The 14,109-nt window shown below is 41.9% G+C and overlaps 3 protein-coding genes across 3 annotated transcripts in view; all 3 read left to right on the forward strand.

The window, feature by feature from the left end:
• LOC100656452 (protocadherin alpha-C2) overlaps window positions 1-14,109 on the forward strand; it is a 223,290-nt gene that overhangs the window by 15,168 nt on the left and 194,013 nt on the right. The gene's annotated exons all lie outside the window — the stretch shown is intronic.
• On the forward strand, window positions 2,608-7,769 carry LOC135228482 (protocadherin alpha-10-like). Its single transcript, XM_064274680.1, has 2 exons — window positions 2,608-5,103; window positions 7,758-7,769. The coding sequence occupies exons 1-2, from the start codon at window positions 2,608-2,610 to the stop codon at window positions 7,767-7,769; spliced, it is 2,508 nt and encodes an 835-aa protein (XP_064130750.1).
• Window positions 11,078-13,480, forward strand: LOC111751792 (protocadherin alpha-10-like). Its single transcript, XM_064274694.1, has one exon. It carries the CDS (start codon window positions 11,078-11,080, stop codon window positions 13,478-13,480), a length of 2,403 nt encoding a protein of 800 aa, XP_064130764.1.

Here is a 14,109-nt window from a genome sequence, read left to right on the forward strand (position 1 = left end):
AACTTGAATAAAACATGTTCCTAATTATCTGACAATGTAGATCATAGGAAAATGGTGATTGAAAGGCTTTTTGTACACCTGAAATGTTCTTGAAAATTTTTATCTGATTTTGGAAAAAATACTTACTGCAGATACTTCCTTTCCTGAAGAAGACCTTCCTTTTTTTTACCGAAAATTTCTCAGTTTAGTGATAAAATTCCCAGGCATATAAAGATATATCTACATTGCATATATGACTTCTCTTGAAATTCCTGTTCTGGAATTAAACAAACAAACAAACAAACAAAAAAACCTCCACCAGTTTAGATGAAGATTTTCTTCTCTCAGTAGTCCAGGAGTCAGGGGTCTGTAGATGAGATGGTGCACTTGTAGTCATGACATGTTAAACTTACGTATCCTGGGCTGTGGTTTATGGCTCTCAAATTGGTGGTTCTCCACATTCTACATTGAATGCAACCTGTCTTTTTATTTTCGAATTTACTTTTAGGAAGCTTCTGATGAGTTTTTGTTATGTGATATATGTTTTTTTTTTCTTTCTCTTTCAACTATTTTATGTTGTGTCAGGTATTTTACACCATATTCTTTAATTAAGGATTTACTGAAACAAAATCAGAGTGGCTTCAGAATAGAGCCACAATGTAACCATGAAAATGCAAGTACAATTCATTTGAAATAAAACATTTCAGAATCTTTTTCTTTTCCCCTATAGAGCACATGTTTGCAGTACACTACAAAGCAAACTATTTTTTCCACTTCTTTCAAGATGTGAGTACTCTTTGAGCTTCTATAGCCAAACTTCTCTAGACTTGTCAACTAACAACTTAAATATAAAATCCAGAATTACACCTTCAAATATCTCTGTCCTTGTACTTTTTTCAGTTTCCATGTGCCAGACAAGCTTGGTCTCAGGTATAAGATTGTGTGATATGGGTTGAAATGTTGATTTGCCCCCCAAAACAACTTCTGTAGTCTCTTAGAGGTAGCATCATTTACTGAGTACTTGCTATGTCCTCCGTAATTAGAAAATTTATTGGTGGCTGGATTATTGATGGCTGGATTGATGTAACTGGTAATTTAGTCCTTTATATTAATCTTTATTCTCTCCCAGAGTGTGGCTGTCATCATATACACATTCTCAGAAGAGCTGTGAACACCTTCTTGCTCTTAATAAGAGCAACAAGCTCTTAACAACAACCAAAAGAGTTCAAAATTATTGATCTCTTTAAAATCATTAAATTAAAGAAGTTAACCTTTGGATAAGGCCAAAGGTCCTATTATTAAATTTTCCCTTTTTTTTGAAAAAAAGAAACCTGAAGTTTTTTCAGCAGCTAGATATTAGTGGAGAATTTTAGTTACTGAGTATTTTATTCCAAGGACCTTTGAGTGAAAAATATTTTTATTGCAGACAGTGACTAAAAAAAAAACTTTCTGGTATTGATAAAACCTTTAGATAAATTCCTGAACTATGCATTTTGGGTATTTGGAAAGCTTAAATAGTAACAAAGATTAAAGCAGCTATCTCTGAAAGTAGAAAATATAAATATGTAAATTATTTTATTTAGAATCATAAATAAGATTTTTAATCCATGTAAGCTGTATATCATAAAAGAAACTTCTTTCTATATATTGATTTCTCAATAAAATAATTTTCCTGCTATCTTAAAGACATGAGCTACAAACCCTCAGCCTAGGGAGTAGCAATAATAAAGCATTGTAGAATGACAACATTTTATAGGTAATCATTTTTCCCCACGAGTCACTTTTGATCTTGACCATCATGAAAACGTACATGTGGTCAAGCTGAAGCCTCAGAGTACTTACCATTTATGAAGGATTCATTCTCAAGATACTATCCTAGTCTCTAAATATGCCATAATTATTATGCCGATGTTTTGGAAGTGGAAGACGAGACAGATGTTAGATGATTTTCTTAATCACATGGCTAGTAAATTGGACAATAGTAATCAGAATGCAGAAACGTCTGATGCTGAAGCCTACAGTCTAGTGATGGCGAAACTTAGGAGTTGCAAAGTCTTACAGAGAATTGGTGTCTTGAGATTAGTGTCTAAATACTGTGTTGACTCTCAAGGTAATGACAAAGAGAATTGAAATAATGTATTATAACTTAAATAGACCTAAACCTGTCATCCAGCAAGACTAGTACACTAGGTATTATACAAATATTAAAGACATTTTGAAATTCAGCTAATGATATGTGGTTGGGGAGGGTAATGTTTCTCTAAGATTCTCTTTCAAGAAAACTTTAGACTTCGGAACAATATTGATTATTATTCCATACAAAAAGGACACAATGTGAACCATTAAAAGATCACAGAAATAAAAATACTCAAATATAAAGGTGAAAGATAATGAAAGAAAAGTTAAACTCACCGAATTGTATTTACACGTTAAGCCACTGGATGTCGCTGTCTTCCACAAAATGGTTATTTAGAACAAAGGCGTAAACCACCGTTTCTTAAAGACTACATTCCGAGATCCCGGCCATTTAGAGAAGATTGGATGTAAGAAATCGAATAGGAAATTTCGAGAGTTCTGTGGTCTTCAAGACAGCTGATTCATCGATTTGTAAAACAGGGGAAACGTATGATGTTGGTTTTCAGGCCTAGCTGTCAGGGAGCCCAGCGCCTGCTGCTGTCGCTTCTGCTCGTCGCAGCCTGGGAGGCCGGGAGCGGCCAGGTCCACTACTCGGTCCCCGAGGAGGCCAAACACGGCACCTTCGTGGGCCGCATCGCGCGGGACCTGGGGCTGGAGCTGACGGAGCTGGTGCCGCGCCTGTTCCGGGTGGCGTCCAAAGGCCGCGCGGACCTTCTGGAGGTGAATCTGCAGAACGGCATTTTGTTCGTGAATTCTCGGATCGACCGCGAGGAGCTGTGCGGGCGGAGCGCGGTGTGCAGCATCCACCTGGAGGTGATCGTGGACAAGCCGCTGCAGGTTTTCCACGTGGAGGTGGAGGTGAGGGACATTAACGACAACCCGCCGGTGTTCTCTGTAACAGAACAAAAGCTCTCGGTACCCGAAACTCGACTGCTTGACTCCCGATTTCCGCTAGAAGGCGCATCTGATGCTGATGCTGGAGAGAACGCAATGCTTACTTACAAACTCAGTCCAAATGAGTTTTTCATTCTCGATATGATAAACAAGAAGGACAAAGGCAAATTCCCAACACTTGTTCTGCGAAAACTGCTGGATCGCGAAGAAAACCCTCAGCTTAAATTGTTACTAACCGCAACTGACGGAGGCAAACCTGAACTTACTGGATCTGTTTCTCTGCTGATCCTGGTGTTGGATGCCAACGATAATGCCCCTATATTCGACCGACCCGTTTATGAAGTTAGGATGTATGAAAATCCAGCAAACCAAACGTTAGTAATAAGGCTAAACGCATCTGATGCGGATGAAGGAATAAACAAGGAAATGGTATATTCATTTAGCTCTTTGGTCCCATCCAGTATAAGAAAGAAATTTCTAATGAATGAAACAACAGGAGAAATACGAGTACATGATGGTATTGACTTTGAGGATAGTAACACTTATGAAATTCATGTAGATGTAACAGATAAAGGAAACCCACCAATGGCTGGTCACTGCACGGTCCTAGTGGAAATCCTGGACGAAAATGATAATTCACCTGTAGTGGTTGTCAGTTCTTTGTCTCTTCCAGTCAGAGAGGATGCTCAGGAGGGCACGGTCATCGCCCTAATCAGTGTGTCCGACCGTGACTCAGGTGTCAACGGGCAGGTCACCTGCACCCTGACTCCGCGTGTCCCCTTCAAGCTGCTGTCCACCTTCAAGAATTACTACTCGCTGGTGCTTGAAGGCATCTTGGACCGAGAGAGCGTGTCGGCCTATGAGCTGGTGGTGACAGCACGGGACGGGGGCTCGCCTCCTCTGTCTGCCACAGCCAGCGTGTCCGTGGAGGTGGCCGACGTGAATGACAACGCGCCCGCGTTCGCACAGCCCGAGTACACTGTGTTTGTAAAAGAGAACAATCCGCCGGGCTGCCACATCTTCACCGTATCTGCGCGGGACGCGGACGCGCAGGAGAACGCGCTGGTGTCCTACTCGCTGGTGGAGCGGCGGGTGGGCGAGCGCGCACTGTCGAGCTACGTGTCGGTGCACGCTGAGAGTGGCAAGGTGTACGCGCTGCAGCCCCTGGACCGCGAGGAGCTGGAGCTGCTGCAGTTCCAGGTAAGCGCGCGTGACGCGGGCTTCCCACCTCTGGGCAGCAACGTGACACTGCAGGTGTTCGTGCTTGACGAGAACGACAACGCGCCTGCGCTGCTACCGCCTGGGTCTAGTGGTGCGATCGGGGCAGTGAGTGAGGTGGTGCCAAGGTCGGTGGGCACCGGCCAAGTGGTGGCGAAGGTGCGCGCGGTGGACGCCGACTCGGGCTACAACGCGTGGCTGTCGTATGAGCTGCAGTCGGCGGCGGACGGCGTGCGTAGTCCGTTCCGCGTGGGGCTGTACAGCGGCGAGGTGAGCACAACTCGCGCCCTGGACGAGGCGGACGCGCCTCGCCAGCGCCTGCTGGTGCTGGTGAAAGACCACGGGGAGCCGCCGCTGACAGCCACGGCCACCGTGCTGGTGTCGCTGGTGGAGAGCGGCCAGGCTCTGAAGACGTCGTCGCGGGCGTCCGCAGGCACTGCAGTCCGGGAGGAGGCGCTGGTGGATGTGAACGTGTACCTGATCATCGCCATCTGCGCAGTGTCCAGCCTGATGGTTATCACGCTGCTGCTGTACACGGCGCTGCGGTGCTCGGCGCCTCCCACAGAGGGCGCGTGCGGCCCGGGGAAGCCCACGCTGGTGTGCTCCAGCGCGGTGGAGAGCTGGTCCTACTCTCAGCAGAGGCGGCAGAGGGTGTGCTCTGGGGAGGGGCCTCCCAAGACTGACCTCATGGCCTTCAGCCCCAGCCTCCCACCCTGTCCAGTGCCTGATGTGGAAGTGGAAGAACAGGCAATTTCAGGGGACCATTCCAGACAGGTGGGCTATTACATTTTAATTTTCATATTTTGTTTTGTGAGTGTTCACTCTCATCGTATTTTTCTCAAATATAATTCCAGGAGTATCTTTGCTTTTTACAGTGTATGCTGTTTATCCTCAAATATTTCTCGTAGCACCTATTGTAATATATATGTGGTCTCCGATTTTCGAAGGCATTCCCTTCGGTTGACTCTGCCTCAAGTTGGCTCTGGTGTAAGTCAATACGTTTTTTGTTTGTTTTGTTTTAATTATTATTGCCTTTTATTATTAGTGGCTTTATAAATCCGATCTTTATTTGCCTTTGGGGGTTGCAAAATCACATATAAACTTACAGATATTTTCAGTATATAAAAACGTAAAAATTCACAAATCGTAAAAATTTAAAGGATGAAGAAGAGTTGGACTATGTTGGCATTTTGTCAATTGTGGTAATAATTCCACTCATGGAAGGTTCTGTATCGTCTGGATTATCCTTGGGAATGGGCATGGAGTTTCTATTCAGAAAATTAGTGAGAGTTACCTGTATGGTCCTTTCTTTTTTTCTTCCTGTATTTCACCGTAAATCTCACTACTTCTCGAATCTGCCTTTCGACTTTAGCGAAGGAGTCAGCGTTTAGGCAATGTTTTCAAGCAACTAAAACCCCTGATTTAGTTTAGAAAAAAACCAGCAAGTCCTTTCATTGTAATTTTTTTTTTACATCTTTCATTCCTCGTCCTCATTATTTCTTTCTTCAGCATTTCTTTCCTCTTCGAAATCCATTAAGTCCTAATCTGTCAGTTCCTCTTCTTCATGATCTGTGAGGTGTTCCACATGGGGCTATCAAGTTCTAAGTTTAGCATTCTTGCCCTATGGATGATTTTTCTGCTGATCTCTTCCATCAAATTATCCTGATCAAATGCTTGGAGCATGTTGACATAACTCAGCAATTTTTCCATATTCCTTGCATATGTTTTCTTATAACTTCTTCCCTGGAAAATGCAATGTTCCAGATACACTGTTGGCTGTAAGTATGGTTCCTAGTAACTCTGATTCCATGTAAGTCGGGGACTACTTGTAGTTAATTCTAGAAGATCATTTTATATATTATCTCTCCTAACCACGTGTTAAAATATGCCATTTTTCCTCAATCCATTTATGTTTTCCAATACAAATATTTTATTTAGGTTGCAGCTTTTCAGTGATTTATTTTCATGAATATTTTATTTTACAAGTATTAGTAAGATATATTTCAAGATACATTATGCTGTAAGATATGTTAATTCATAAGCTTCTTTCATTTTAAATATAAAATTTGAAATGACCTTTATTAATTAACAAAAATACTAGATTTATCAATAGATCTTCATAGAAAAATGGGCTCTTTACGTCCCCAACTATTGAATATATGTAGTGCAACAAAGCACATATGGCGTTTTACCCACCCGCTGCCATCGAGTCGATTCCGCCTCATAGCGACCCTATAGAACAGAGTAGAACTGCCCCACAGAGTTTCCAAGGAGCGCCTGGTGGATTCAAGCAGCTGACCTCTTGGTTATCAGCCCTACCACTTAACCACTACACCACCAGGGTTTCCATATGGCATATTAGATCTTTAAAATTCAGTGATTACGCTTTATCCTCAACAATACAGTAAGTAGACTGGAAGTTCATTCATAAAAAGTCCTAATTTTGAGAATTAAGTTAGATGTTCTGAGCTTTTAAATTTTCTTTGCACTTTTTTTTCCCTCGGTAGTGGTAGTATCTGTGCCCGGTGTGCATTGTTTAGTTTTCTTGGGAGACGGAAAAGTGTATTTCATAGTTATTTACACAATTTTATTCATTAGCTCTTTATTACCTGCTCCTTTTTTTTTTTTATCAGCGTTGCTTTTGACATTCAAGTATTAACTCTTCCCCTTTGAGGAAGGAGCCATGATTATATTTAAAAAATGGGGAGCATTTGAAAACCATTTCTAATTTTAAGGAGAAGGAAAACACTAACTCTAGTCCAAATTAATGTTGTTGTTTTTAGTTGCCATTGAGTTGGCTCCGACTCATGGTGACACCATGTACAACAGAACGAAATGTTGCCCAGTCCTTCTCCAAATTCGTGATCATTGGTATGTTTGGGTCCATTGTTGCGACTATTGTGTCAATACATCTCATTGAGGGTTTCTCTTGCTTCAGTGGTCTCTGCTTTACCAAACTTGATGTCCTTTTGGTCTTTCCTGATGGCATGTCCAAAGTAAGACATCAAAGTCTCACCATTCTCTCTTCTAAGGAACATCTGGTTGTATTTCTTCTAAGACTAATTTGTGTGTTTTTTTGGTAGTCCACAGTATATTCAAGATTCTTTGCCAGCACCACAGTTGGAAGGTATCAATTCTCCTTCTGTCTTCCTTTGTCATTATTTAACATTCTCATGCAAGTGAGGTGATTGAAAAAATTAATATTAGAAGCCCAAAAAGAAAATTGAATTATTTTTAGGATTTTTTTTTGTGTGTGTGCTGATCTCATATCATATAGAACAGTTTAGTTTAATAGTTTCTGGTGGGTTGGATTGGATGATATAGACTCAGAAATGCAAAACCAATGCAATCGCATGGTGTCAATGCCACCCTATCAATTATAACTTTCTGAAACTGATTGCTGCCTGATACCCATGTTTTCAGTGTTTTGTTTCTTTTAGTAATTCCAGTATTATCAAATAACCCATAATGCAGCTAATCTATCAACCTGGCTCTGGTTCCTAGTGATTACTTTTTCCTTTCCCTTTCAGTGTGCAGATTGAATTTCACACTCAGCTTAGTATGTACTTTATAAATAGCTTCCAATAAAGCTTGAAATAATTATTCAAGTTTAGGAACACGGAAAAGGACAATTTTAGCAGGAATATAACTAAAGTATTGATTTAAATGTTAGTAACTTTCTGTGGCATGTTTCCATAAATTAAAGAATAGGATAAATTAATGAATAGGACAAAATGTATTCATTGCTATATTAAATAAGTTGATGAAATAAGTGGTTTTCCCTTAGATATTTGAAAAAAGGGGTCCCTGAATATTTACTATCATCCCAAAGTCTTATTTTTATTAACAGCTTGTGTCAATAATAAAAGTCTCAGATCTGTGGGTGCATCCATCTCTCCATCAATCCTACAGTTTGATAGTAACTTAATTTTGTATAAGTTTAAGTCTTATAGTTTAAACGCTAGGAGATGATTTAAACTCCAAGGGAAAGATTCTCCTGGTTAGGCCCCCAAACTTCCAAAAAGATAGTGCTTATTTTTTATTGTATATACAATTATGGATATTTTTGCTTTTATAATTCCTTATTCTTTCTAATATAACTATAAAGGTACTGAGGTTTTGTGTAGTTTTCCAGTTATATGATTTTTTGTTTTTCATTCAACAAGTTTTTAAAAGATGTTATTGGGCACTCTTTTACAGTTTTTTTCCAAGAAGGCATCTGATTGAACTCAGAGCAATAACATCTTTAAAGTACAAACAACGCCGATACAGTTAAAAGTGTATTGAACATCAATATATAGCTCAATATTTTCTCATTCCCTGAAGTATATATTTTGATTTTCAATTACAAAACTGAAAATTGTCCTTTATTTATTTTTGTACTTTTGTGTTCTATCAGCTACTATAATCATAGTTCCCCAGACCTGTCAACAACCTTCATACTTAGCTTTATTTCAACTTGTATTTCAACTTCCTTCTTCTTACATCTGCCCTCTCTCGTGGTCCTTTATAATATTAGTGCACAATCTCTGAAGAACAGTCTTATCAAAAGACATCTTTTCCTCTGAATTATTAATGAAACACAGTATTATGCATTTGCTAATTTAGTCTTATTTATTTTACTTTGCCTTTGTTTAGACATTTTCTTTTAAAATGATCATAAAATGATAACGTACCAAGTTATTATATTATCCAGCAGCATGATAACCCTAAAATCTATGGAGGAGGAAGTGCAGAAAGGGGAGAAAATGAAGAGAGTTCAGAATGAGAAGCTGAGAGATAACAAAGATAAAATTTACAGATTTCATTCTGAGAATGTCTACTACTGGCTCTGTTATTTAAGACACATGTGTTTAAAATTTTTGTGGGGGAGTTTCTTCCATTCAGTTCAGAGGCATGAAACCAGGGCTTCTCTCAAAGAAAGGATTGCTTTTCACATTCTTGCCAATAAAGTTCATTTCTTTTCAAACTATTAAAACATACCGTTTTAATAGTCATGTTGAACATGCTCATTATTAGATGGCATTAAAATGAGGCTAATCATGAGTGTTTTTTTGTTCTTGTTGCCGTAGTATTTGTGATACCTTGTGTCAAGATACCTAACCAATCCATAGCTTTTTTGTGTACTTGAATTATTTGTTCATGAAAGTCTTGGAATTCAGGGAGTTTAAAATTATCTTTATTTGCACTTATTTCACAAAGCAACCCTTTTAGCCAAAATGGAATGGAACAGAACTCAAGCTTGGAGTCATACCCAAAGGGTTTGGGTTATTTCAATTAGCAAATGTACGGAAGTTTTTAAGTCTTTAGTTATCTGTCTTTTTAAATTTAGTAATATGCTACAATTTTATCTTGCTCTTTTCTTTATACAAATGTATAAATTTGTCTTCCACGATTAAAAAAAGAATTAAAAGTGACTAGAACTATAAACTGGTGGCATAAATTTATCATCATTGAATCACTGTTTTTGAAAGTGTTCAAAATGAAGAATTGAAGCTCACTTTTGTATAGAACCTAAGATTCCCATTTGCAATTTTTTTTTTAGTAGCTAAATTTTGCATTTTCTCAGTGGCTGCCATCTTATTAGGATTTCACATATTCGATAGCTGGTCTCTTAAAGTTTTGAGAATGATTAAAGTCTTTTCTCCTTTAAGACAACACTGATAAACTTTACTAAACTTTACTGCAACTGTTAAAAATTACTATGTAAATTTCAATTTTTAATTTGAGGTAAAAATGGGAAAATAAAATCGAGTGAATGAATGGGGTTTATAATAACCTATATTCTAGTCTCTTTAAACCATGACTGAAATAGAATGAGTATAAGTAACCAGACAAATATAATTTGAATCTCTGATTCAGTGTGGTTCTTTTGGATGACAGATTATCTTTGTCAAATAAACAATGGATATATTTCAAATTTAAGTTTTCCTGCAGGAGGGAAACTAAAACATTCAGTCTGAGCTGATACAATGATTGAAAAAAAGCTTTAAAGTGAGAAAAAGTCTTAGAAATGTACATCGTGTTCTCTGGAGTTGGTGATGAGAAAATTCATTGACAGCAAAGCAGAGAAATATTTGGATAAACTGACAAGTAGCTTACATGTCACTGTTGATTTGAAATCCTGATATCTTGAGGTAATAAAGATAAAACTTTTATCTTGAGTCATCATCTATACAATTAGACCAAAAGTTAGAATAATTTAATATTATAAAGATAAAGAAACAATAAATTATGGAGTGTTAGGAATGGAATAGACTTTAAGAGACCGTTGCAAAATGACCAGTGTCTAAAAGTCTAAAAAAAAAAACCCTAAATCGGTATCACTAATATCTTACAAATACGGATTTTTTTCATGTTTATATACATGGTAATATAGTTGGTGCTGCAGCAGGTCCTGTTAGATACCTACAATCAAGATAAAGCTCTTTTTGGAAATTCTAATTTGTACAGCGAAACGACCTTAAAAGAGGTAATGGTTACACACAAGGGAGATACAATGAAAGACTTTTAAAAGCCAACGACAACAATGAAAATATAGACAAATACGAAGGAATTAAGAAAGAGGCAATGCAGAGTAAAGAATCAAATATGAGTAAACTCAAACGCACTTACATATTGAGCCACAGGATGTCGTTGTTCTCCAAGTAGAGGTTCTTTAAAGAAGAAAATGACGATTATGCCGGGACCAGAAAGAAGCTCTGCTATTCCGGCTCTTTAAAGACTACAAACACACCCATTCTGTGTTATCAGCTGGGGTCACAGGACAAGGAATCGAAAGGAAAGGTCTCGGAAGAACTACATGTTTCGAGTCATGAAATATTTATTTATTAGCCAGAAGAGAGGCACGATGTTAGCTTCCAGACCCGGTGGCCAGGAAGCCCAGCTCCTGCTGCTGTCGCTTCTGCTCGTCGCAGCCTGGGAGGCCGGGAGCGGCCAGGTCCACTACTCGGTCCCCGAGGAGGCCAAACACGGCACCTTCGTGGGCCGCATCGCGCAGGACCTGGGGCTGGAGCTGGCCGAGCTGGTGCCGCGCCTGTTCCGGGTGGCGTCCAAAGGCCGCGCGGACCTTCTGGAGGTGAATCTGCAGAACGGCATTTTGTTCGTGAATTCTCGGATCGACCGCGAGGAGCTGTGCGGGCGGAGCGCGGTGTGCAGCATCCACCTGGAGGTGATCGTGGACAAGCCGCTGCAGGTTTTCCACGTGGAGGTGGAGGTGAGGGACATTAACGACAACCCGCCGGTGTTCCCGGCGACACAAAAGAATCTGTTTATTTCTGAAACTAGAGCTCTTGACTCTCATTTACCACTAGAGGGCGCCTCTGATGAAGACGTTGGGGAGAACGCTCTGCTGATTTACAGACTGAGCCCCAATGAGTATTTCTCCCTGGATGTACCAACCAGCGACGAGCAGGTAAAGCCGCTCGGGCTAGTACTAAAAAAATCTTTAGACAGGGAAGTTGCTTCAAAGCTTCTTTTGGTGCTCAAAGCAACTGACAGAGGTAAACCTGAGCTGACAGGCACCGTAGAATTATGTATTACAGTACTGGACGTAAATGACAATGCCCCAGTGTTTGACAAAGCAGTCTACCGTGCAAAATTACTGGAAAATGCAAGAAATGGTACATTGGTTATTAGACTAAACGCCTCAGATCTGGACGAGGGCTCAAACAGCCACATTCTTTATTCCTTCGCAACTGATGCCTCCCCTTACATAGAAGCCTCTTTTCGCATAGATTCAGCCAGCGGAGAAATAACAGTAAGTGGAAAACTAGATTTTGAAGAAGCTAAATTATATAAGATTCAAGTAGAAGCAGTTGACAAAGGAAGCCCTCCAATGTTTGGTCACTGCATTGTCTTGATAGAAATCTTGGACGTCAATGATAATGCTCCCGAGTTGATGGTGACGTCGTTATCGCTCCCTGTACGAGAGGACGCTCCCCAGGGCACTGTCATCGCTCTCATCACTGTGTCCGACCGGGACTCTGGCACCAATGGGCAGGTGACCTGCTTCCTAATGGCCCATGACCCCTTCAAGCTGGTGTCCACCTTCAAGAATTACTATTCGTTAGTTCTGGAAAACGCTCTGGACCGCGAGAGTGTGTCAGCCTATACGCTGGTGGTGACAGCGCAGGACGGGGGATCACCTTCTCTGTCGGCCACAACCAGCTTGTCCGTGGAGGTAGCCGACGTGAACGACAACGCACCCACGTTCGCCCAGCCTGAATATACGGTGTTCGTGAAGGAGAACAACCCACCAGGCTGCCACATCTTCACGGTGTCGGCACACGACACGGACACTCAGGAGAACGCGCTGGTGTCCTACTCGCTCGTGGAGCGGCGGGTGGGCGAGCGCGCGCTGTCGAGCTACGTGTCCGTGCACGCCGAGAGCGGCAAGGTGTACGCGCTGCAGCCCCTGGACCACGAGGAGCTGGAGCTACTTCAGTTCCAGGTGAGCGCGCGCGACTCGGGCTTCCCGCCTCTGGGCAGCAATGTGACGCTGCAGGTGTTCGTGCTGGACGAGAACGACAATCCGCCGGCGCTGCTGCCGCCCGGGTCGGGGGGCGCGGGCGGCGCGGTGAACTACCTGGTGCCGTGGTCTGTGGTTGCAGGCCATGTGGTGGCGAAGGTGCGCGCGGTGGACGCAGACTCGGGCTACAACGCGTGGTTGTCGTATGAGCTGCTGCCTACGTCAGGCGGTGCGCGCAGCCCATTCCGCGTGGGTCTGTACACAGGCGAGGTGAGCACGACACGCGCCCTGGAAGAGGCGGACGCGCCACAACAGCGCCTGCTGGTGCTGGTAAAGGACCACGGGGAGCCGCCGCTGATGGCCACAGCCACCGTACTGGTGTCGCTGGTGGAGAGTGGCCAGGCGCTGAAGACGTCGTCGCGGACGTTGCCGGGTTCAGCGGGCCAGGAGGCGGTGCTGATGGATGTCAACGTGTACCTGATCATCGCCATCTGCGCGGTGTCCAGCCTGTTGGTGCTCACGCTGCTGCTGTACGCTGCCCTCAGGTGCTCGGCGCCGCCCACAGAGGGCGCGTGCGGGTTGGGAAAGCCCACGCTAGTGTGCTCCAGCGCGGTGGGGACCTGGTCGTACTCGCAGCAGAGGAGGCAGAGGGTGTGCTCTGGGGAGGGACCGACCAAGACCGACCTTATGGCCTTCAGCCCCAGCGTTCCAGCTGGTTCAGGTTTGGGAAACAGTGCAGACCAAGAGGAAATTTGCGGGAATGTAAGTAAAGTAATTCTGTGATGTATTTTCTATTAATGTTAATTGGGTGGACTCCCAGGATCATGCAAGCGGTTAACGCACTTGATTGCTAACCAACAGATTGGCAGTTCGAGCCCACCCATGGTGCCTCAGAAGGGCCTGGCGATCTACTTCCAAACAATCATTCATTTAAAACCTTATGGAACACAGTTCCGCTGTTATCCAATTGGTGTTCTCAATTCCTTGTTATGTTTATTATTCGAAATTACCATAATATTAATATTTACTTTTGTAAAATGTTTGATTTGATCTTATAACGTGCTCGAATTCTTGCCTTCTTTTCTGCAAGTTTAACTGTTGCCAATGGGGAAGGACTGGGTTGAGTCAGCCTCATTTTATTAAAAGTTTGGTTTCCTTATAATCAATTGCATTTTCTTTTTGAGATATATTTGCAGTGGTTTTCAGCTGGTGCCTTTGGAAGTGATTTTACTTCTTTTTCTTTAATCCCCTTTTCTTTAATTTCAAGCTCATTTTTTCCAGTGTCTCCAATTGTCTCAGATAACATTGTTCTTTGTTCTTAAACATTAAAAAAAAAAACACAAAACCAAACTGATTATCATCGAGTCAAGTCCACCTCATAGTGACCCTATAGGACAGAATAGAACTGACCC

The sequence above is a fragment of the Loxodonta africana genome, chromosome 2 (genome assembly GCF_030014295.1).
Source record: "Loxodonta africana isolate mLoxAfr1 chromosome 2, mLoxAfr1.hap2, whole genome shotgun sequence".
NCBI classification, from domain to species: domain Eukaryota; kingdom Metazoa; phylum Chordata; class Mammalia; order Proboscidea; family Elephantidae; genus Loxodonta; species Loxodonta africana.

What these genes read in the sequence shown, in the direction of transcription:
- LOC135228482 (XM_064274680.1), top strand. Translation starts at nt 2,608, where the DNA reads ATGTTGGTTTTCAGGCCTAGCTGTCAGGGAGCCCAGCGCCTGCTGCTG.
- LOC111751792 (XM_064274694.1), top strand. Translation starts at nt 11,078, where the DNA reads ATGTTAGCTTCCAGACCCGGTGGCCAGGAAGCCCAGCTCCTGCTGCTG.